This window comes from Canis lupus, chromosome 19 (genome assembly GCF_048164855.1).
Source record: "Canis lupus baileyi chromosome 19, mCanLup2.hap1, whole genome shotgun sequence".
NCBI lineage: Eukaryota > Metazoa > Chordata > Mammalia > Carnivora > Canidae > Canis > Canis lupus.
In genome coordinates this window covers 44,988,484-45,013,399 of record NC_132856.1, presented here as the reverse complement: position 1 = coordinate 45,013,399, position 24,916 = coordinate 44,988,484, and the positions used below count along the sequence as shown (strand labels likewise).

The 24,916-nt window shown below is 46.7% G+C and overlaps 1 protein-coding gene across 1 annotated transcript in view; it reads left to right on the top strand.

The window, feature by feature from the left end:
• The first annotated feature begins 23 nt into the window (after nucleotides 1–23).
• Nucleotides 24–24,916, top strand: part of EXOSC7 (exosome component 7) — a 35,726-nt gene continuing 10,833 nt past the window's right edge. The window contains exons 1-5 of the mRNA XM_072786537.1: nucleotides 24–143; nucleotides 8,847–8,948; nucleotides 9,251–9,345; nucleotides 18,160–18,325; nucleotides 24,588–24,658. Coding sequence (XP_072642638.1) covers nucleotides 87–143; nucleotides 8,847–8,948; nucleotides 9,251–9,345; nucleotides 18,160–18,325; nucleotides 24,588–24,658 — 491 coding nt within the window. The 5' untranslated portion in view covers nucleotides 24–86. The remainder of the gene's footprint in view (nucleotides 144–8,846; nucleotides 8,949–9,250; nucleotides 9,346–18,159; nucleotides 18,326–24,587; nucleotides 24,659–24,916) is intronic.

Genomic DNA, 24,916 nt, shown 5'->3' with positions numbered 1-24,916 from the left:
ACAAGGGCGCGCGGGGCGGGGGGGGCGTGGTCGGCGCGGGGGCGACGCGGGCCGATGACGTGTGGCGAGCGGGGCGGCTCGGCAGCATGGCGTCCGTAGCGCTGAGCGAGGCGGAGAAGGTGTACATCGTGCACGGCGTCCAGGTAGCTACGCCGCGGCGCCGACCACCGCGTCCCCCTGGCGCTGCGGGTGGCGCTGCGGGTGGCGCCGCGGGTGGCGCCGCGCCCTAGGCCCGCTCGGAAGGAGGCGGCCGGGCGGCGTTTCCCGTGTGGCCGCACAGCCCGGCGGCCGGCGTTCGCAGCCCGAAGCCGGCGACGCGGGCGTGTTTAGGACCCCACGGCGCGGGCAGCCCACGACTGTGCGCGCCTGCAGCGACCCGCGGCTACAGGGTTCCGAACCTGGGTGGGGAGGCGCGCCCCGGGGCCTGTTTTAGCGAGGGAGCCCGGCCCCTGGGGCCGCCTCTTCAGCCTTCGCGCGTCGCCTCGCTGGGCTGAGCCTCGCTTTTCCGTGCTGGGGAACGGGGGTTGGCGGTGGGCTGGTGGCTGTTCCCTACCTCGTGGTTGGGAACCGCAGGGAGAGAGGACACTGATGTGAGGGCGCTTTGAAAATGCACATTTCCTTACAAATAAAGGGGAAAAGATCCGTAGAAAGCGGCCCTATACCGGTGGCACTTAGTTCTACGGTGCAGAAGTAAAGATTCAGAGGCAGCTGTAACTGTGTTCAGATCTTCCGTGGTCTTCAGCCCCTAGACTTGACCACACCGGAGCAAGACTTGGAGGATGTCGGGTCGTAATGAACTCCCAAAGGAAGCCGTGTGTGTGTGTGTGTGTGTCCTTGTCTGTACTCTACCCAGGTTAGAGACCGTCCCAGACCTCTTGGTGAAGTCTAACCGGCATTCGGTTCTTGCCCCTAGAAACCTAATCATTTTGTGTCTTTCTTTCGCTTTTATTTATTTTTATTTTTATTTTTTTTTTAATTTTTTTTTTAAATTTTCATTTATTTATGATAGTCACAGAGAGAGAGAGAGGCAGAGACACAGGCAGAGGGAGAAGCAGGCTCCATGCACCGGGAGCCCGACGTGGGACTCGATCCCGGGTCTCCAGGATCGCGCCCTGGGCCAAAGGCAGGCGCCAAACCGCTGCGCCACCCAGGGATCCCTATTTTTTTAAGAAGATATTATTTGTTTGTTCGTGAGAGGCAGAGACACAGGCAGAGGGAGAAGCAGGCTCCTCGCAGGGAGCCGGATGCGGGATTCGATCCCAGGACCCCGGAATCACACCCTGAGCCAAAGGCAGACGCTCAACCCACTGAGCCACCCAGGTGCCCCTCTTTTCTTTCGCTTTTGGTCCAGTATGCTCAAATTCAGCTTCCCTTTCCATCAGCCGTTTATTCTTTTATTATTTCAAAGATGAATAAGTACTAGAAAAGGCAAAGTAACATATATGCAAAGGGAGTGGTAGAGTTAGTAGAAGTCAAAGGAGTTCTACAATATTGGGGCCTGTGATGCTCTGAAGGCTTCCCTAAGGATGTGGAATTGCTCCCTTTAATCCATGTCAGGTCTTCCTCTGTGTGTTTTCAGGACTCTGTGTTCATTCATTCAACCTAGAATTAAGCTGGACTCACAGATAGGAAGGAGCCTGCCTACTTATATGGAGCTCCCATGCTAGAAGGAAGAGACAGAAATTACAGATCTGTATATGTGTTTGTATGTAAAATTGTACTGATAGCTGTGAAGGAGAAAAATCAGGGACCTGATCTGGTCCAGTAAGTCAGGGGAGACTTCCCTAGGGAAATAGCATTTGAGATGAGCTCTCAGCATACTTATGCTCTCTGTGTATGTCTCTCATGAATAAATAAATAAAATAAAAAAAAAATCTCCCAACACTTTATGAAAATGTCCATTCCCAGGCTCCAATCCCTGGGTTAACAATACAGTATATACCATGCACTATTTAAAGTCTCGAAAATGAAAAATAAAAAATAAAAAAATAAAGTCTTGAAAATGGTATGGGGAGGAAGGGGGGCGGTGGTGGTGATGGTGGTGGTATCCAGAATTTCCCTTCCTCTTTCCTATTTGCTCATAGGATTCCAGAGGAAAGAGAAAGAAAGAGAAGTAGAAAAGGGGATTCTCTTTGGCCTTTGCTTTGGGATCTCTATTTAAGGACCATAAGACAATGGCTTTCACTGCAGTAGGAAAGCAGCATGAAAGTCGAGGACGGGCTCTGCAATCAGATCTGGATTTCTGTCCCCACTCCATTACGCACTCTCTGTGTGACCTTGGACAAGTGACTTACCCTGTCTGAGCTCAGTTCTTTGTCTGCAATGTAGAGATAATAATGTTTACCTTCAAGCCAGTTTCAAAGATTCAATGACATAAAAATTATAATATAATATATACCTAACAAGAGTAGGACATCTCAGCCTTCTAAGGGTGACAGGGAAACCAATCCAATCATCTACTAAGAATTCTGATTGATCAACCTTTCCATTTATCCTGTCCCACTTCCTCAGATCCATTCTCTTTTTTTTTTCTTTTAAAGATGTTATTTAAAAAAAATAATAGGGATCCCTGGGTGGCGCAGCGGTTTGGCGCCTGCCTTTGGCCCAGGGCGCGATCCTGGAGACCCGGGATCGAATCCCACATCAGGCTCCCGGTGCATGGAGCCTGCTTCTCCCTCTGCCTGTGTCTCTGCCTCTCTCTCTCTCTCTCTGTGACTATCATAAATAAATAAAAAAAATAAAAAAAATAAAAAATAAAAAAAATAAAAAAAATAATAAAGATTTTATTTATTTATTTATTTATTCATGAGAGACACACAGAGAGAAAGAGAGAGAGGCAGAGACACAGGCAGAGGGAGAAGCAAGCTCCATGCAGGGAGCTCAATGTGGAACTGTATCCCGGGCCCCCAGGATCACACCCTGGGCTGAAGGCGGCACTAAACCACTGGGCCACTGGGGCTGCCCAGTGTTGGGAGATTTTGATGCTGCCAGCAGACGCTGGCTTACGGGCAGACCACTGGCCTGGCCCAGCTGAGAGTCTGCTTTGGAGTCTCTGCTTCTGCCTACTTGGGGTCATATGGTCTTCCACTGTGAACCAGACTGAGCTCCTTTCCCAGCTACACCATTCACTGAGGGATTTTACCTGAGTTTCCCATCTAGCTCACTCTGGTAAAATGAGACTGTATCCATTTGGGGGGCAAAATGGGCTCGTGAGGAATGACATAATGAGGAAATATAGAGCACTTGGCATGTGATCAACCCTAAAGAGATGTTGTCTCCTTGTCAAGTTTGTTTTTTCCATCAGAAGTATGGCTTTGTGCTGAACCATGCATATTATATTCCCAGCCTTCACAGTGACTGCCAACAGCCTGTGGCTGTTGAGGACCAGAGATTATTAAATTATCTCAAGAAAAAGGGGATTTGTTGCAAGGGCTAGAAAGTCCCAAGGCTGCTCCAGGGTACTGCATCTCATGGGCTCCGCAGTGAATCACGTGGTTTGTGTGACTGCTTGTCTTTATATCTATGGTGACACATCCACTTCTCCTGAAGTATATCTCTTTGCAGCGTTTGCCATCCAACTTCCCTTCATCTTGGTAAATCTGTCTCCACTGCTTGCCCCCCACCAACCCCCATACCTTTCTTCTATGTGGCCTCTCCAGCCTCCCTCCAACCTCACTGGTCAGTTCCTCTTTCACTCCCTTCTCAAGTATTTTCCAGGTCAGAGATCAGATTCCAAGGAGAAAGACAGTTTCATGCCAGAGAAGCTGGTTGCTCTCTGGATTGTATGCTTGGGCTTGTGTACCTACCACTGGCTCTGGCTGTTGGAGGTAGGCAGTGACTGAGTCATGTGGCTTCAGTGGAGCTGGACGCACACTAGGCTTTCCAGAGGTCTGCTTAATGGTGCTGTGGCCATGGCCTGGATATTAAACTGGCCTTCATAAGTTCAGATCAGACCCTGGCAGTGGATTAGCCCCACCAAGAGGCTTCCCCCGAGGCCTTATCAAAGCCATTTTATGGAATTTTTCCTGGCAATTGAAGGGAGGGTAGCTCAGCTCACAGTTTCGGTTTCTTTTCTGTGGCTCTAGCTTTCATTGTAAGCTCTGTTAGCAGAACAGTGCAAAAGAGCAGGAATGGGGCTGAGATTGGAGTTGTTAGCTATAAAACCAAGTAGTCTATACTCAGCCGTTCAACCTGGCCATGCAGAGCTGGAGTGAGCCCCCAGGACTCTTGATTTTGAGCCCCGTGCCCTTTCCATTTGCAAGCCCATGGCACAAAGAGCCTGCACCCCAGCAGTTTGCAAGGTGAACAGAATCACATCCTTGAAAGGAAATGCAGACTACTCAATACGCTTGGAAGATGAATGAGGATTGGCATCTGGTTTTCCCTTCTGTGACTTGGGCCAGGGTCTGTAGAACTTTATTTGATGTGGTCCTTCTCCTAACTGGAGTTGCGTTCTAGTAGGTGAAGCATCCTAGTCTCCGTTCTGTAGCAGGTGTGAGGTGTTGGACATATCAGAGAGAGGTAATGGAGGGTTAGCATCACTGCCAAGGCCAGGGTCTAAATTCTCCCAAGTGTGTTATGTTAGTAGAGCCAACTTGTTAGCTTCCTTTAGTGAGTGATAGGACTGGGTTACTTCCACTCTGCCACAGGCACCTCAGTGACCTACCTCATTGATAAGCTCTCTGCAGGGTTGTTTTCGAGGATTTGGTGAGCTGATCCTAGCCCCAGAAGCAGGAGAAGGAAACTGTGCAGGGGGTACTTCTGTGTGCTGCACTGTGCTGAGGGTCCCCTAAATGATTCCTGGCTTTTGGATTCTTCTATATTTCTATGAGGTGGAGTGATTCCTGCTTTCTAGACAAAGAGATGGACTCCAAGCTGTTAGAAACTAACTTGCACAAGGGCACAAAGCTGGTATGTGACAGGAGAGATTTATGTAGAGGATGGGGGTACCTGGGTGGCTCAGTCGGTTGAGCGTCCAAATCTTGGTTTTGGCTCAGGTTGTGATCTTGGGGTTGTGAGATGGAGCCCCACATCAGGCTCCATGCTCAGTGGGGATTCTGCTTGGGATTCTCTCTCTCTTCCTCTGCCCCTCTCACAAGCATGCTCTCTCTCTCTTAAATAAATAAATCTTAAAAAAAAAAAAAAAAAAGATTACATTTGCCACTCCATGGTGTTGTCCATCACTTTTTGACATCTCTGTTGATTTGTTGGATGGAGCTTTCACTGCAGGGCAGCCCCTGTTTAAATGTTCACACATGGATTCATTCCTTTGCTTCTGAGTACTACTGGTAAATAAACATTTTGGTAAGATGTCTGGCTCTGAGCCAGACCAAGCAGGTTTGGGTAATTTTTAAGCCTTTTATGAGGAAAGCTGGATTAAAAAAAAAAAATTCTGAGTGCAGTGATTCATGGACTAATTTGTTGTGTTTTTTTGTTTTGTTTTGGTTTAGTTTGGTTTTGGTTTTCCTCCCATTCTCTTGGGTGCTTTTTTTCTATGAAAAAAATACATACTCCGCATCCTTGGAAAGGGAAATTTGTAGATTTTTCTCTTTACTTGTCACCTGAGCCTTTCCCAGTGAGCCTTTGCCAGGGAGCAGAGAGTGATTTTAATGGCCTGTGTTTTTTTTTTTTTTTTTTTTTTTTTTACCCCTCCCAGCCCCCTCTTGGAACAAGGGGGTTATCACTACAAAGGGTTGTGACTAGATCTTTCCAGATAAGTGGTATTTTAAAGCTGTGGTCGGAAGCCCTGTTACCTCATGGCCTCCTTGCATTCAGAATTGTTTTCTCCATCATTAGGACCAACTGGTGGAGCCAGCCGTTCACCCTTTGAGGGAGGCCTGCACTGTCTGTCTCCTGTTGCACAGTGAGAATGCAGGGAAGCATGTGGAATTCTGGCTTGGAATTAAAGTGCTCCTTACTGGCTATGTGACCTGAGCCCAGACGTTTAGAGTCTTTCAACCTCTTTCCTCATTTGTAAAGAGGAACAACAACAACAACAAAAAGCTATCTTACAGGGTTATTTTGAGAGTAAATGTGTCAACTGTGTAGCATTCCTAGCACAGTATCCCAAGTAAAGTAATTGCACGTTAGAGAGTAGCTGCTATTTGTTTTTGCAAATAATTGTGGCTGTTTTAACTTATAGATCTGTAGAATTAGAAAAGTACCTTTGAGGCCTTCTAATTCAATGTCCATCTTTCAACAAAGGAGGAAACTAGTCTGAGCATTTTGTCCTCGGTCAAGCAGCTAGGTATGGCAGGACCAGGCCTGGAGCCCATGACTAATACTCCTAGTGATTGCTCACGCATATACACCTGACCTGCGACTCAGGCAGGAAGGAGGTCTTTGTGAATGATATTTCTGGGCCCTGTTTTCACATTCCTCACAGGGCACTACTGGGGGATGGGGCATCAGAGATTGACCTAGGAAGAAGCCTTTCCTGTTCTATGGGTGAGTTGTTAAAGAGATAGTTACATAGTTTGGGGATCCTCCAGTGAAGAGAGATCACTTTATGGAGTTGGTCCTTGGAGTTCATTTCCTAGACTTGAAATTCTGTTGCTTTTTAAGTACAGATCTCCCCAGACTCAAGATGGGGACTGCCTCCAGGGAGGGGATGGCCTGGGGATTGGATGAGCAGCAAAGGGACTTCAAGCTGACCTGTAATGTTTATTTTCTCTGCATTAACAGGAGTTGGGATGGGGAAGAGTAGGAACAGAGAAGGTTGGAGCTGGGCAAATGGTGTGCTTTGCTGGATTTCAGTATCTCAAAATCAAAAGTCAGTCATATATGCAGTGAGCCAGGCAGTTTAAAGATAAATTTGTGACACATAGCTTAGAACAGTGTTTTTAAACATTTTGAGGAGCATTAACCCCTTTGAGAATCTGATGAAGCTGAGTCTTTTTCTGAAAGAAAAAAATGCTTTGAAAAAATGTTTACAAAAAATGAGGAAGATCTCCATGAGCTGATGTGTAGTGATTTCCTGCATATGTATTCTTAAGTGTTTAAAAAAAAAAAAGCAGAAGTAGCAAAGTATAAAACAGTATCTCTAGTATGCTTCTCTTCATGTAAGAAAGAAGCGGGTATAAAAAATATTCACATATCTGCTCGATTATGCAAAGGAAGTACGGGAATGATGAACCAGCAATTAAACAGACTGCCTGGGGTGGCTGGGAAAGAGCTAGAAAGAAGGAGGGCATGTAAATAGGGCTGAGGGAAGAGTGGCCTTTCCCTGAGCACACCTTTTCTGATAACTTTGAGCAAAAGAGTCATGGCGATAAGTCCACGTACCCAAAAAGTAAATAAATGATTAAAAGTAGCCACACTGGAGCACTGACAGCACTAGAACCTCACAGGGGTGCAGAGGAATAGAAGAGCCAAACTGAAGGTTGGGGAAGACACCAGGAAACAGGGTTCCAGATGGGACTGTAAGGCTAAAGACAAAAGAACTGGACCCAAGTACTGTCCTCCATTAGTAAATTTGTTTCTCAAGATTTCACAAATACATAAATACATTGTGGATAATGAGAGCCAGGTTTCTCCCTTTCTGAGAAAGAAGTTACAAATAGGAGGAGGAAGGTTAGAACCAACTTATCAGTGTGAACACATGGCCTTGTAATAGTTATGTGGATATAATAGGTGTGTAGATATAATTATTACGTGGATGGACATAGAAAGAATTACAGCTGTGTGGGTTAGTGTACATCAGTGTTACCTAGTTCCCTTTGCAGAGAAGTTCTGGAAGCAATGATATCCCAGTGGCAATGAACTTACTTAGCAATCAGATCCTGGATTTTAAAGCACTGTTCTTCAATGAAAGGAATCATGACTCCTCAGAAGAAGGGCTAATCCCAGGGCTGGGGCAGGGAAAAATTCAAGAGGCTGGAACATCTTGTCAGAAGTAAAGATGTTCTCAAAAAAGGTTGCAGGCATGTCAAAAGAATGTAGGAACCAACCCAAAGGAACTCCCAGTGGCCAGATCTGGAACACTTTGAGCAGCAGGATAAATAATGACAGTATTGGATTATAACTACAGCATAAAACAGAGATCTGTGAGTTATATTGGTATAAGTAACTAATGGAAGAAGTAAATAAAAGGGGACAAGGGATACGTAGTATCGTAGACCACTCTGAAATCTATCTTCTGCAGCAGGAGTCGACAAACTTTTCCGTGAAGGGCTAGATAAGATTTGGGGCTTTCAGGTTATAAGATCTGCGTCACAATCATTGAGTGTGAAAGCAGCTAGATTGCCTCAAGGAACAGGCGTGGCTGTGTTCCAGGAAAACATTTCAGAGAAGCAGGTGGCCCTCGGGCCTAAGTGTGCTGTCCCTATTCTAGAGAATGCCTGGCTTAGAAGATAATGGCTAGTTATTTTTGTCTGTCCGCAGAGTGGATTTTGTTGAGTTTAGGGGGCAGGAGGGCTACAGCTGAGACAGTTGTACCCGTAGCTCTGACAATACATACTTCCTGGTGCAATTTTGGCATGGCAGATTTGGAAAGAGGCAGCTTATTTTGTCTCTTGTTCAGATTTTGTCTGTTTTGTGTGCCTTTTCGGTATAGGGGGGATGTAGTACGGACTTTGCACTTTGCCATGCCTGGGTGGAAGCCCACCTTTGGTCTGTGTCACCAGCTGTGGGACCTCAGATACACTGCTTTACATCTCTGAGTCTTCATTTCCTCCTGTGTAAAATAGTAATGTTGTTCCTAGCTATAAGGATAGAATTTTGGATGATTCACTGAGAACGGGATGCTGTAATGCCTAGTTCTCCTGGGAGAAATGGCATGAATGAGTTTAGTAATCTGTTGGTGGTTTGGTTGTGGTTGTATTACAGTTGTGGTTCTTGCACTTTAGGAAGACCTCCGTGTGGATGGCCGTGGCTGTGAGGACTACCGATGTGTTGAAGTAGAAACTGACGTGGTGTCTAACACCAGTGGGTCGGCCAGAGTCAAACTAGTAAGTACTGTGGCTATAGTTCATGCCCATGGGGAGGATCGGCAGGCCCTAGAGAGCCAGCTGCAGACTCCTCTGGGCTTTGGGAGGCATATTTTTCTAGGGAATCCAAGACCCAAGCCAAACTCTGGGAGGGTGTCTGTCTAGGTCTGAAGGACCCTTTACCTTTTCAAAGGGCCACTTCCCAAGTTCCTATGCGCTGCTCCTAAAATGGTCCCCCAGGGGCATAGTCTGTGAGAGAAGGGAGGTGGTTGGGTATCTAGCTACCTGCCCTGAGTGAGGACCCTTCTTGTGTGTCTCTGCAGGGTCACACAGACATCTTGGTGGGAGTGAAAGCAGAAATGGGGACGCCAAAGCTGGAGAAACCAAATGAAGGCTACTTGGAGTTCTTTGTTGACTGGTCAGTACTATGTATATATGTATGTTTGTTTTTTAAGTAGGCTCCACACTGGGTGTGGAGCTCAACATGAGGTTTGAACTCATGACCCTGAGATCAAGACCTGAGCTGAGACCAGAGTTGGACACTTTTTTTTTTCCATTTGCAACTATTTACTTCTGAAACACATTATGATAGTCACCATTAATTAATTGCCTACCACATAGCAGGCAATGTGATGAATGTTTTACATACATTATCTTTAATAAGAGTTGGACACTTAACTGACTGAGCCACCCCCGGTGCCCCTATGCATATGCTTTTAAAGAAAAATGATTTATTTTATTTTTTAAAAAGATTTTTTTTTGTTATTTGAGACAGGGAGAGAACACAAACATGAGCCAGGGGTGGGGAGGGAGAGAGAATCCTCAAGCAGACTCCCCACTGAATGTGGAGCCTGTTACAGAGCCTGAGCTCTGTGGGGAGTCTGCTTGATTTTACCTCATGCAGCTCTGAGATCATGACCTGAGCCGAAATCAAGAGTCAGATGTGTAACCAGCTGAGCCACCAAGGTGCTTCTAAAGAAAAACAATTTGAAAGAAGATTGAGAGACTGGACCTCTTGTTTCCTGTTGAGCCCATTTTTATTTTGTATTCAGTCATCATTCCTGCAGCCAGTAGGTATTTCCTGCATTCCTTCTAGGTGTTGGGCACTGGACTATGTGGAAGAAAGCCTTGGCTCAAGTCCTGCCCTTGTGTAGTCACCTAGCCTGTGCTGGGCCTCATTGTCCTTGTCAGAGAGGAGGGCATTGCCAGGCAGCCCAGCACATGGTGGTCCTGAGAGTAGCAAAATGGTGGGTTTTGTGGTGCTTCAAAAAATATAAAATGTAGATAAGAAGGGTCATTTGGTCTAAATGCCATGTTTCTCTTCCTGCTCTAGTTTTGCAGAAAACTTTTCATGACTTGCTTGGCAGAGAAAGGATAAGGGCCAGCCAAACCACCCAACAAACGGAGGGAGTGGCAGTGAGGCAGGCAGTGTGGGTGCTGGGAAGAGCCAGGACTCTGCACTTTCTGCAGCCAGCCAGTCTTCTCTGGCCAGCTATGTGATCTCAGGCTAGTTACTTAGTCTCTCTGTGCCTGAATTTCTCTATCTAAAAAATAGGGATAATGATACTGTTGCAATGATGAAGAAAGGAAATGAGGAAGACAGAGTGAGCACCACCACAATGACTGGCTCCCAGTGGGTTTAAAGGAAGCACCCCCAGCCCTTGCCTCCCCTTTTTCAGGCTCAGGGCTCTTTCCTGGGTTGCTGGCCCAATCCCATCTTCTGTCTATAACTTTGCTTCTAACTAGGTGGTGACAGCAGGCTTTCTTAAAGTGGGTAAGGATCTCTATTAGCTCATGCTAGGTGCAGCTATATAATATTGATTCTGTATGGGAGTCCCCAAGACCCCCATATTTGGAGATTTGCTAGAGGGACCCACAGGACTCAGCATATAGTTGTACTCATGGCTGAGATTTATTATAGCAACGGAAATGCAGCAACATGCGTGTGATGATTCTGTCCAAGAAAGCCCATTAGAGAGTTGGCACCCGAGATTTTTATTGGGGCCGGTCACATGGGTACCCTCTCCTTAACACATACCAAATTCCAGAATCTTAGAAAGAAAGCACATATTCACCTTACCATATTATTTGCACAAATAGTCTAGGCACAATGGACCACAGTTCACTGTTAACTGGGAACGCTCTGATTGTCAAGTTCCCAGATGCTACCTGAGGGCCCACCTTACAAGCAGGCCCTTCAGAGGTAGCAGCCTTGGGCCTGCTGTGTGCACCTTTTCAGCATAGGTGCTAACCCCCGTTTATATAGTGAGTTAGTCTTTCAGACTCAAAGTTTGGTCCTTGGAGTGCCTGGGTCGCTCAGTTAGTTAAATGTCGACTCTTGATTTCAGTTCAGGTCGTGATCTCAGGGTCGTGGGATTGAGTGACGTGTTGGGCTCCATGGTGGGTATGGAGCCTGCTTAAGATCTTGTCCCCCACTCTACACACACGCACACTAAATAAATAAAATAAAAAGAAGTTGGTCCTCACAACATTGCTATGAGAGAGACGACCAATGGAGTTGAGGGTGGGTAGGTGAAATTCCCCAGGGTCATAGAGCTGGAAATGCCAGCTCAGATTTCTCCCAGTCTAAGTCTTTGCTTGTTCTACTTCATGCAGTCTGCAGAAGCCAGCTTTCCAGGGGTATTGTGCTCAGAGTTCTGAGAATGTATCTGCATTTAGCTTTCCGGCCAGTTTCCTTCCAGCACATTCCTACAGCCTGCCCTGCAAGATCCCCCCCCCCCCCCCCCCCCCCCCCCGCCAGGCAATCTCCTCTCCTGGTTGGACCTGGCTGCTCTCACCAGTCTGAGTCATCCAATGGGACTGGCCCATCCTTTAAGTTTCTGTGACCTTGTTCAGGCCTCCAACTTATCCCATTGCTCTTGGTGGCAGAAAAATGCCTCTTCTGGCCTTGATCTGCCTAATTCAGTGCAGTAAATGGTCACTGAGGGGCAGGCAAAGAACTGTAATTTGTTTCTCTTTTTCACCTCTTCGTTATCTTCTACCTCCTTCACTTAGGCAAACCACAGATAGCCCAACCACACCTAAGGGAAGGTGTTGCCCTCAGATGCTTGGTATAGGGGACACAGTTCATTGTGGCTCTGTGTCTGAACATGACTCCAGTTAGCCTGCTGCTCTTGTTCCTTTCTTATCCCAGCTGTAAAGGGAGGGTGGCTCCAGGATGGGAGGAGGCCAAGATCTGCCTTCTAGGAGTAGCCCTCCTGGCCATACACGGCTGCCTGCTCCTTTCTTTTGTCCCTTTTTAAGTCTCAGGAGACCCCCAGCAGGCCCAGAAGCTCCAGTTCCCAAGGAGTTCTGACTCTTTCAAAATGGATAATCGTAAGGTGGCATGCCTTAGTGTCTTCAAGTGGCTTGGTTAATGTGATCAGTCTAGCAGGTAGAACTGATGTAGTTTTTGAATATGTATAGGGGAGGTTTAGTGGGGTGAGATCTGGAGCTGATGGCCAAGAAAGAATTCTTAAGATGTCTTTCGTACAGAATGGTGGTTTTATTAATGCCGGGGGATAGGACCCATGGGCAGAAAGAGCTGCTGCTGCTGCCAGCTGCCCTCTGCTGCCCCTGGATTGTGAGGAGTAACTGATTATATACTTTGAGGTTGGGGAAAGTAAAGATAAGGGAAATTCCAAGAGGATCTTCATATGCTAAAGAAGATTCACCTAATACTGGAGGCCTTGCTATTGTCAAACTAAGGTTGATTTTCCCACTAGCAAGGCATTAACATTAAGACATTTAGGAGGGGATCCCTGGGTGGCGCAGCGGTTTGGCGCCTGCCTTTGGCCCAGGGCGCGATCCTGGAGACCCAGGATCTAGTCTCACGTTGGGCTCCCGGTGCATGGAGCCTGCTTCTCTCTCTGCCTGTGTCTCTGCCTCTCTCTCTCTCTCTCTCTCTCTGTCATAAATAAATAAAAATTTAAAAAAAAAAAAAGGACATTTAGGAGCTTCCTGGAGGAACCTTATACTCTGCCTTCCTCAAATATTTGTCAATGGGCTGCAGGTTGTATGGACATTTAATTTTATCTACATTTCCTTCTGCCTTTGTTTACCACATCAGAATCACCATGAGAGATTCACAAAATCTTGTATTCCTACAGAGGAGGGAGATGTTGATTTACCAGGCACTGCTGGCTGCCACCTTTATTGGAACCTCATCTGAGTCTTCAAAGAGCAACTCTGAATTGCACAAACAAACCCTTTTATTCTCATCCAGTGAACAGGAAGGGCTTCTGGACCTTTATGGCTGTGCCCAGCACTAAGGGGGATACCTTCCAGCCCCTCTGCTAGAGAACCCAATGCACTCACCCACCCATAGGCTGAAGCAGAGGTGGTATTCAGCTGGAGGATAGTAGTCGGGGTGGTGTGGGGTTGTCAGTTTGAGCCCAATGTGACTTAGCAGTAACTTCCAAAGTTTAATCATTTACATTCCCAGTGATTAGAGAGGTCTCAGAAAACGAACTGCTTTTCTGCTAACTCATTCTACTTCACTAGGAATAATACTTGGCACCTGAGCTAGATGTTGCCTCCCTCCCCTATAATATTCCCTATGTCTTGGGAGTGCTGCTCTTTGGGGCAGGTACCCAGCTGCGCTGACCCTGGCCCCGTCCCGGTGGAGTAGTAAAGACTTGGGGTTCCTGAGCACTGCCCGGGAGATGCCTGGCAGCACACACAACTCAAACTGGGAACAAACTGGGACCTTCTAATTCTTGTCTCCTGTCTTTGGTTTGTTAGCTGTAACTTGAGAACAGGCTGTTTTAAATAAGAACTTTGAAACTTTGGGAAAATATGGTTTCCATCTGAGGCCCAGAGGAGGGTTAAGAATTTAGGGAGCTGGTATGTCACTCTGGGCTACCACTAGGTGGCGGTCCATCTAGTCTCTTTGTAGCTCAGACACCATGTTGATGGGGGAGTATCAGGAGGAATGGTTTAGCCTCTTCTAGAGGCTTCGGGGCTTTTCACTGGGGCAGTTGAGAACATTTTTCATTCATAGACTTTTCAGTGTGCCCAGCAGTTGCCACTTCCCTATGGGATCTTAACTACTTTTCATTGTGATCACTCGTATTTATCACTCATATTGAACCAGAAGCTTCCAGCCCTGCATTGGTAAATGGAGCCATTGATCTCTGTTCCTTACTGCTTAGTGCTGCTTAAAGGGGATACTGTTAGTGCCTAGTGGGCTGGGGTGGTGGGGGATAAAGCAACAAGCAACCTGCAGAAGTCAGTTGAAGCTAGCTATACTCTGGAAGTCTTCAGAACTAATTAACTCTTACAGAAACTTCAATCAAGGGCTTACAATGAAAAGCTCAAAGTGTGCGACTGTCCCTGTTCCCACTTAGAGGGAAGCTTTTGCAGGTTCAGGAATGAGCACCTGTACACCTAGGGGAATGGGAAGAATTGGGGCATGCTGCAGGGCTAGATGACTGACCAGTGGTCTGGTAAGGCCCAGAGTTAGCCTGCCCCACAGACCCACTGAGTCATTTTTTTCTGCCATGGTCCTGACCTGATTCGGCTGTAAGACTCCAAGGATTTGCAGGCTAGATTGATCCCAGAGGAAACAATGGGTCTAGTGTGTGAAGTCCTGTCCCAGGTAGACATGTCCTTGATCTCACCCTATCCTAGTTAAACCAGAGAAGTCCCAAGCCAGAGGAGCAGAGTAGAGGTGATGAGTCAGGAGGGGTGGAGAACTGGGAGGGGCAGCGTTCCCAGGATTTTTACTAGTTTTTCTGCTCAGTAAGCAGTTTCCCCACAGCCCCAGAAGAGGGGTTGGGTCATACTTTATGAGGGATCTGAATTGGTTTTGGCAGTTGTAGATACAGAAAGAACTTGGTTTTATGTCCCAAGTGTAAACTCTGCTACTGAAAGAATGTACTGTGATATACCTCTGAGCAGGGGCTGATTTATCATCCTGTGTGCACGTTCTCTCTTTCTAAACTTTGCATTTAATAGAGAAGCTTTTTATGTAGGACTCCTTTGGTCTGCATTCTTGACTACAGTATTTGTGGTCTAGTAAGAAGTCCCAGGACCAGAGCATCCATTCATTACCTTGACTCACATTAGGTTATATAAGCCAGACATGCCACATAACACATTCGGTGAGAGTCCACTGCTGCCTAGCAGGTAAGGGCCGGGCTGCCTGGGTTGGAATTTTAGCTCCGCAGTCACTAATTGTGTGAGCTTGGACAAATTATATAACCTTCCTGAGACTCAGTTCCGTTTTCTCTAAAATGGGCTCAGAAATAGTGCCTACCTCAAAGGGTTGTTAGGAGTATTGAGTGAGCTAGTATATTTAAGATGCTAAAAGTGTCTTCAAGCACATAGTAAACATTCAAAAGAGCTGTTAAAGTTTTTCTCCTTGTAAAATGAGAAAGTTGGACCATGTGAAGTCTCCTTGTTCTCCCATAGGTCAGAACCCACTTGTGAGATATTTCACTAACAGTTTGTTTTCAAATGTGAGTTAAAATGCCTTTAGATGGGCTAGAAAGTTTGTCAGAGTCCCCATCACTGCCTGTTAATCACTGGTAGCTCTTTGTTCAGAGCATGTGCTTATCTGGCTGGACCCCTGTGGGCATTTGGTTTCTTGTCCTCCGACATGGTCTCTGAGGTCCTTTTCCAGGTCTGCATCTCTCTCTCCACCTCTACCAAGAAGTGTCCTTGTGCTAGGAGCATCCCTAGTGATGGGTGGGGGGGAACCCTCAGTTCTCTATCCCAACCCTACTCTTCATCCTTTGTTAGAATATGGGGTCTCTGACTTTTTTCATGTTACCTGAAGTTTTGTGCCCCTACCCCCTCCCAGCCCTGACAATTTCCTTCCATTTTTCCAGCCTCCTCCCCAGAGGCACTCCAAGGCTTAGGCACCATCCAGACACAAGAACTTTCCACGGTCTCATGAGCCTCTAAACCTGCCTCTCTGCCTGGCTACCAGCTATGCTGAAAAAATAGTGTGTTTAAAGAAAAAACCTTTAGAATAGGAAAAATTCCCACTTTAAATTAGTTCAGTGTCAAAAAACCCCCAGTGGGGCATGGTTTTGTGCGTAGATTAATTTAGCCATTTGGACCTGAGAAGTTCTATAAGCTATCCCCTAGGGCTGTAAAAGAACGAATACATCATCCCCGAGTAAATTAATTAGTGCCCCCCCCAGGAGGGTGTGGCCCGCAGCAGTCAGGAAAAAGTACACGTTGTAAGCATAAGCACCTCTGGCTGGATTTGTCTACTCAGATCTATATAGATGTGTTTTTAAACACTTAAAAGATGGATCTTAATATTGATTACTTAGTGCATAAATTAGAAACAGCTTTTGTTTTGCTGGCTGTGCAAAATTATTGAATTGATTCTTGGTAACTTGATTATTTCACCACAAATGAGCTGCTTTTCATGGCTCAGTGCCTGAGTCCCACAGAAGCAGTGAGGGAACACTGAGGCTGCTGTAGGGGTGAAGTTTCTCTTAGGGATTTTAAGTTGGGACTCTGCTGGCTAATAGTGCTAAGGGAAGGCTATATAACTAGAGAAGCAAAGTTACTATATAGTGGACACTCTGTCTCAGGGGCCATCCTTACACCTATAGTAGGATGACATAAGGGATATTTAAATATATTAGGTGAGATTTCTTTCAGCATTACACAGGGGTGGGCATAGCCTAGAGCCTTCACATGGGTTTTGCTTTGCATGGAATCCCCCTACCTGTCTGCAGCCTGACCGACATGTGCTCACATTCGGGTTTGAGGTTTCCTGTAACCCCCAGCACTGGTCGACATCCTCCCCAGCCCCACTGCTGCTGTTTTCTCCCTGTCATGAAGTTCTCCCTGATTTTGGGACATTGCCAACTTAGGGCCTTCATCTGCCTTTTGTTCAGGTTCTCCTTCTCCAGTGCCTACTGTAGAGCTGGTACCTTCTGGATGAGTGAGTGCATGGACCAGAAAGCTTCAGTATGTGATTTTGTAGAGAACATTGTGAAACAGCTGGTGTCTTACCTTTCTGGACCTTATTCATTACAGTAACATGATTACTGGACTGTTAACTTATGTCAGATGTATTGAGGGTTTTTATTAAGCCAAAACCCTCAAAAATTTCCCATTAAATGGGAATGTTGTGGGATCCCTGGGTGGCTTAGCGTTTTGGCACCTGCCTTTGGCCCAGGGCGTGATCCTGGAGTCCCAGGATTGAGTCCCAGGATCGAGTTCCGCGTCGGGCTCCTTGTGTAGAGTCTACTTCTCCCTCTGCCTGTGTCTCTGCCTCTCTCTCTCTCTCTCTCTGTGTGTCTCTCATGAATAAATAAATAAAATCTTAAATAAATAAATAAATAAATAAATAAATAAATAAATAAATAGGAATGTTGCTTAGGGCAGCAAATGTTGATAACTGTTCTTTCTTTGTTGAGATAATTGGGCATATGATTCAAGAGGCCGGGGTACCTGCCTTTGGCTTGGGTTGTGATACTGGGGTCCACATTGCATTAGGCTCCCTGCTCAGTGGGGAGCCTGCTCTCCCCCCCCCCCCCGCCTCTCCCTCTGCTTATGCTCTCTCAAATAAATTAAAAAAAAAAAATTCAAGAGGCCAAATGGAAAAGGTTTTCCTCTTGAAAAAACAGCAAATAAAGTAAAAGGAATAATCTGATATTTAATCAGCTGGTAGCTTTTCTCTCTCATTTCACTTTCCTGCTATTCAGTACAGTGATAGCTAAAGTGTGTAATAGAACTAGCATACCGTCATACAGATCTTCTAAATCATTCTGGGAGGGTCACTGTGCTTACGGTATGGTTTTGGTTTTGAGAGTTTCGGGGTGCATTCTAAGGCTATGCAAACCCAGGATGGTGTACATAATTTGACCCCTTTATAACCAGACTGCTTGACTCCCTAGGCCTCCTGGCTTCCTGGGCCTGCCTGAGGGAAGTATTCCACTCTCCAGAGAGTTCGTTATTGCTGCCAAGGTTCGCTTAACTATTGTTCTCTTGTTTCTCTTTGGATAAAGATGGCTTCTGTTAGAAGTGGGGGGTGGGGGAACCCCCATCATGTACACTGACAAATCCAGGGCACAGTGCTTACTGATCTGGCTCACTGCACGTGTCTGGAGGGTGGACGAGTAGCATCCTTGCCTACTGCAGTGACTTTCCCTATACCACTGACCCTTCCATCTTTCCACAGGGAGACTGGAACAAAGCCTTGTGCCTTCACTCTTTGTATTTGAAAAGACTCACTCACCTTTTCTGTTGCCTCTCTATGTAGTTCAGCCAATGCTACCCCTGAGTTTGAAGGCCGAGGAGGTGATGACCTTGGCACAGAGATTGCTAACACCCTCTACCGGATATTTAACAACAAGAGCAGCATTGACCTGAAGTCCCTCTGCATTAGTCCCCGGGAGCATTGCTGGATTCTCTATGTGGATGTGCTGGTACGTATCACGTTGCTGTACTGGCCACACTGTCTGCCTCTGCTGGAGGCCAGTTGGCCTACTTTCCTGCTGGTGCTTTTTTCCTCTTCAAGTGGATGAAGTTCCTTCAACTTTCAGCTTCCAGGGGAAGATTAGACTGAAAAAACATGATGTCCTATAATAAATTTTTATTTTATTTTATTTTTTTATTTTTATTTTTTTCTATAATTTTTAAAATTAAATATAATGCACATACCATAGCATACATATAATACCGTCCTATAGCAAAAATCACAAAACAGTCCTATCATGGTAGCACCTAAAATTACCCACTGGGTTTGTCAGGGAAGGAAAGAAAAATAAAAAACAAGAGATGCTCTCAAGATGGTATCAGATGGAGGTGACGGGCAGAAGTTAGACAAGTTGGTGTATTCTACTTGGAATGAGGATGAGCTTTTTTTAAAAAAAAGATTTATTTATTTGAGAGAGAAAGTGCACACGCGTGTGCAGTGGGGAGGGGCAGAGGAAGAAGGAGAGAGAAACTCTAGCCGACTCCATGCTGAGTGCCGAGCCCTCTGTGGAGCCAGATCTCACGACCCTGAGATCATGACCTGTGCTAAAACCAAGAGTCGGAGGCTTAACTGACCACACCCCAAGGATGAACTCTTTATATGCATTTTCATGTAGACCCTTTGGCTCTTTCATGAGCAGGCACTGCTGTCTTCCCCACTTACAGGTGAGGGAACTGAGGCTCGGAGAGGTACAGTGACCAGCCCAAGAGGTCTCAGCTTATGAGTAGTGGTGTCGGGGTCAAAGCTGCGTCTGTTTAATGCCAGTGCCTGCTCTTGATCTCACTAAGCCATCGTCCTTTGAAAGCACCCTGTAGCCCACCCGCTTTGTGTCCCTGGCTTCCTGAGGGCGGACTCTGAGACCCTGCCTCCTCCTCTGATTCTGCTCCTACAGGAGCCTCTCTGGTCCAGTCTGCCATTTCCTTCCTGGTGTCTTCCCTCCCAGATGCTCTGCAGCCTGCTTCTGGGCACTGGACAGTAATTTCTCATACTGCTGGCACTAAATTCGCCACTTGCTTGTTCATGTAAGGATAGACTCTTGTTGGATCTATTTTATTCCTTTTAGTTAAGTTTTATGAACCCGGAGATTAGTGACTACATCTTCTACTTTAGATTGAGGTCACAAGGCTAAACCATTGACCCAACAGATCCTTTAATGATTCTAAAGATAAAGCAGATTTTGTGGACTGAGAGTGAACTTGGTTATGAGGAGCAACCTGGCTTGTCTCTAAGTGTTGGCCCTGTATGAAACAGGGCAGGACTTTCCGGATCCTTTTTCTTTTTCTTTTTCTTTTTTTTAAAGATTTATTTATTTGACAGAGAGACCTACAGAGAGAGAGAGAGAGAGAGAGAGTGCACAAGCGGGGAGAGCGGCAGGCAGAGGGAGAAGCAGACTCCCTGATGAGCAGGGAATCTGACACGGGGCTCAATCCCAGGACCCCGGGATCACAACCTGAGCCGAAGGCAGACCCTAACCGACCAAGCCACCCGGGTGCCCCTCTAGATCCTTTTAAATTAATTTGATAATGGATGAAGTACAACTAGCCAAAAGATAGCAGTGGTGATCATTGTCCAGCAGGTTAGGGTTGTTCTGGATGCTGGCCCTAGTGGGTAAAAATAATGAAATGACAAAGTCCGTTTGCTTTTCCTCACCTCCAATAAGTGGGATGTACCTTTTCATGCAGTTCTACCAAGCGGTTAATTTTTTAAATCCTGGTTTTGAGGAGGCAGGAACTGGCAACCTACAATCCCTACTGAATAAGAGGCAGGTTTCTTAGCTACCTGGGGATGTGCAGGCCCACTGTGTGAATTGCAAGGTTCTACCCTGTGTCTGAAGAACATTATATCTTTTCCTTTCTCCCAAAAAAGCTGAAGACACGAGGGTTGTGGTGCATGGCACTTGTCCTCTGGTGATCCTGCTTTTGTTCCTTGTCTGTATTTGTGCACACTCGTGGTTTTGTAGGAGGCTGGCCCAGTGAGGGGTCCTGATGTGTGGTTTAGTCAAGAGGCCTGTTCTCTCAGTGTAGGCTTTTATAAAACGGCTGAAGATTGGGACGTTGTCTCAGCTTAGCACCAGCGCCCTCCCTCCATGGGCAGAAGACAGATGGTAAGCAGGTGTCTGAATGGTACACTGTGTCCCTGTCATCTGCAGACCTTTCTTTTAAGACTCCTTGCATTTGGATTTCTTCTCTAGTATTTTTTCCTCAAGGCTCTATTTGTTTTGGAAATAAGACATAAACTTTTGGAATGTTGTCATCCTCAGAAAAGTTTTCTGAGGGGCACTTGGGTGGCTCAGTGGTTGAGCGTCTCTTTGGCTCAGGTCGTGATCCTGGGGTCTTGGGATTGAGTCCTGCATTGGGCTCCCTGCATGGAATCTGCTTCTTCCTCTGTCTATGTCTCTACCTCTCTCTGTGTGTCTCTCATGAAATCTTTAAAAAAAAAAAAAGAAAGAAAAAAGTTTTCTAAAAGCCAGTGTTTGCTTTCAGCCTTCATGGGGATGTGCTTTGTGCATGCAAGTTGGAGGTTTGTCTTGGGACTAAATTTTTATCTTACATCTAAAAATATATGGAATACATTGAGTCCATGTTTGAAGCAAGATGGTAGAAATCCAGTCTTGTTACAGGAATTAAAAAAAAAAAAAAAAAAAGAATGAATCTCAGTTTATTTTTTACCAGTTGGTCTGGATAGTCCTTAAGCAGAGCACATCTTTCAAACAAATACTCACTGGGCAACTGTCCTTGTTTTCATGCTTTTATTATAGGTACATTTACTATTCTAGTCAGATGTTCCCCCTATTTCCAGTATTATTATTATTTTTTTTTTTTTTTTTACCTCATTTGGCTTATGAGAGTAGAAATGTAACTTCCTGGAAATGTCACCCTTCTTTGCTCTTCGTACTTCTTTTTCTTTTAATATTTTATTTATTTATTCATGAGAGACACAGAGAGAGAGGCAGAGACACAGGCAGAAGGAGAAGCAGGCTCCATGCAGGGAGCCCGATGTGGGACTTGATCCTGGAACCCGGATCACACCCTGGACCAAAGGCGGGCGCCAAATGGCTGAGCCACCCAGGTGTCCCGCTCTTCGTACTTTAGTGTCATGGTTTTTACTCTATGTGGGATACCTTTTAGGACTTTGTCACACTGGCAGTGTGTAGGCGACCTTTGGTGGGGAGATCAGTCACAAGGCTGTCATGTGATGATCCCTGGGAGTAGTGATGAGGGACTGGCACATGGTCCATGGAGCTGGGCCTGGGGAGGACAGAGAGAGTGGGGGAGTGACTGCAGCACCTGGCAGCTGGCTGTGTGTTGTGCCAGGAGGCATCCAGCCCGAGTGTCTGAGAGGATGTTGAGAGGAAGTCCGGGAGAGCAGGTGTTTTGTGGGGAGACATGTTTTCTCCTTTTGCTTCCTAGCAGTGTGTTTTGGAGGTTTGCCTTATGAAAAGAAAGCCCTCATCCCCAGAAGGCCAACAGAATAAGTTGTGTTGTTCCCCTAAAAGAACATTCTAGGGGATCCCTGGGTGGCTCAGTGCTTGCCTTTGGCCCAGGACGTGGTCTTGGGGTCCCGGGATTGGGTCCCGCATCAGGCTCCCTGCACAGGGCCTGCTTCTCCCTCTTCCTATGTCTCTGCCTCTGTGTGTGTGTGTGTGTGTGTGTGTGTGTGTGTGTCTCATGAATAAATAAATATAATTTAAAAAAACAAAAAACAAAAAACCAACATTCTAGAATCTGTGCACCTGACAGGGATGTGATTGTGATTGTGTGTATCCTTCTCTTCTCCAGTTCTGCTCCTTTCCCACCTATGTTACAGGAGGTATTTTTGCCCTGGAGAGGGCAGACACCCATGTCCTGCTCCAGGACCACAGCCCAGGCCCTCTGTAACACAAGTCATCCCGCACCTCCTGTTCTCCCCTGGCTTGTCTGGGCCTATTCTCAGATGCGTTCAGGCTGCTTTGGGTGTCCACGTTGCACCCACTGTCCCCTGCTTCCTGGTTGTACCACTGTGTATAGCAGGAAGATTCCTGCTAGGCTGCACCTGCTTGGCAGCAAGAGAGGAGGCTAGGGTCTTTGAGCCCATTAAGTGCTGGGAATGGTGAGGACATGATCTCGTTTAGTCCTTGCAGTCATCCCATAGAGAAGCAAAGCTTTGCTCTACTGATGGAGAACCTGAAGCTCAGAGGGCACATGGCCAGCAAGTGGCAGACCCACACTGCCAGACCTGGGTTACCCCATTGTATGGCGCACCAAGAGGAGCCTGAGTGGGCACACCTGAGGCCTGGATTGAGCTCGTCCTTTGCACCCCAGGGAGGAAGGTAGGCCAGCTGGCACCTGCCCTTTGGGCAGATCGGGTTTAGCATTCTGCCCTCTTGATTTCCTCTCTTGCTGATAAGCCAGAATGTTGAAAATCAAAGTTTGTAGTAGGCCACTGTGTCATGAGCAGGAGGGCTTCTGTGCCCCTAGCTGCCAAGAAAGGGGGGGTGATGTGTTCTCCAGGGTCCCTTCCTGTAGGGAGACCAGACCCCCCAGCTGCTAGAGCAGATGTCAGCATTTCCCTTGGACCTTCTTTGCATGAAGCAGGCACTGTGGGACAGCAGAGTGTGAGACAGTGGTCTTCAGCCCTGGCTAATCATCAGGACCATCTCAAGTCTGGAGTAAAATGCACACACCAGAATGTCACTGTGCATGTTTCATAAGCTCCCCAGGTGATTCTGATGCACAGCCAGGGTTAGAGACCTCAGCTGTCAGTGATGCAGATGGAAAACGTGCAGCACACTTCCTCAGAAAGTCTGTGAAGATGGCAACGGGGAAACGAAGGCACAAGCCAGTATTCTTTAGAAGCACTCAGCTCATGCTTACTGTGTGCTAGACACACTTCTAAGGGCTTTACAAATATGAACTCATTCAGCCCATGTAACAATTCTGTGAGATGGTTGTGATTTTTACCCTCTGTGAGGCAGAGAGAGGTCAAGTAGCAGCCAGCTGACCAGCAAAGACAGAAATCCTAGCAGTCTGACTCAGGAGTCCAGCCGGAGCTCTTTGCTGTGTGGCAGTCTGTGTCTGAACCATGTGGAGAAGAGGTAGTCCCCTGCTAGGCCAGTGAGCTGCAGTTACAAAGTCAGATGGTAACATGGGTTGGGGGTGCGGGTGGGGGTGGGGGTGTCCTGTTTTAATGAGCATAATTCTGCCGTGCTGTGGGAACAGCGGCGTCTGCATAAAGAGCAGTTAGAGATGAATGTGATGTGTGAAGGAGACACACCAGGTATGATTGTCAATTCTGAGTGGAATTTGGAAGGCCCAGGCTTAGGCTGCCTGCTTTCTGTAAGTACCCACAAGGCTGTTTCTTCATGGCAGTCCTTCTGCTGGGCCCTGACGAGAAAGGACTGGACAAACTTGACAGGGTCCAGCCCTCAGGAGAGGAGATAGACTCTAAGCAAAAGCATAAGAGACTACATGACTTTTCTTTCTACATGTGACTAATTCTCCTTCCTTTCTTGGGGCCACCTAGTTGGCTTTGTTCCATAGCCTCAGATCAAGGCATCACTGAAATGAGGACAAAAGGATGTGTCACCTTCCACTTAATATCAGGCTCTGACCTTTCCTGCTGAATGAGCATGCATAAGCACAGTCCATGCTATTGCTCATGGGCAAGAACTTGGTTTTTAGTCTACTGAATGTGCAGCATGGTGTTTGGTCCATGTTCGAGCATTGGCTATGCGTTGGTAATTACACATAGGAGGTAACCACAGTCATAACTGTGAGCCTGGTGGCAGCTGCAGCATCAGTGGCCGCCCTGACTTAACCTGTTTGGAGGCCAAGTTTATGTCAGCACAGGGGAGAGTCACGCTTGCAGTGCAGTAAGGAGCCATTTGGGACCAAATAAACATGATCATTTCCTCCTTGAATGCAGATCCAACTGGCTAGGGGGCCAGTTAAGAGGTCACCCACCACAGGTGGGGGCCTGAGTGGTAGACCCATAGCCCGGACCAGTGGTGACCTCACTTGTGGGGCGTAGGCCAGCACAGCTGCCAAGGTGTCTCTTGCAATGAGAGTGAATGCACCAAGCGTCCTCCAGGACAGCTTCCACATGTTCTTCTCTTTGTTTTGTGAGCACTTGGTCAGTGTTTCGTAGGAACCGGTATCCTTTAACTGAGATGGTACTTAGAGCAAGAAGTGACGTTTGCTTTTCCTCCCTGCTTCACTTCCTGCCTCCCTTAGCTGCTGGAATGTGGTGGGAATTTGTTCGACACCATCTGCATTGCCGTGAAGGCTGCTCTCTTCAACACAAGGTAAGTCTTCCTGGGAACAGCCCCGCACAGAGCCTGAGCAGACACTTATGATGAAACACTTGGGACAGGTGAAGCTCTCAGCACGGGAAGGTAATGAGGGGCTTTAGCATGAAACATGGTGGCACTTCATGGTAAGCTCCAGGTGCGTATATTTCTCTATTTGTTCTTTATGTTATTTTCATAAGTAACCATGTCTCATGTAGAAAAATACCAGGGAACCACAGACAAGCAAAAAGAGTGGAAAGCAACCACAGATTA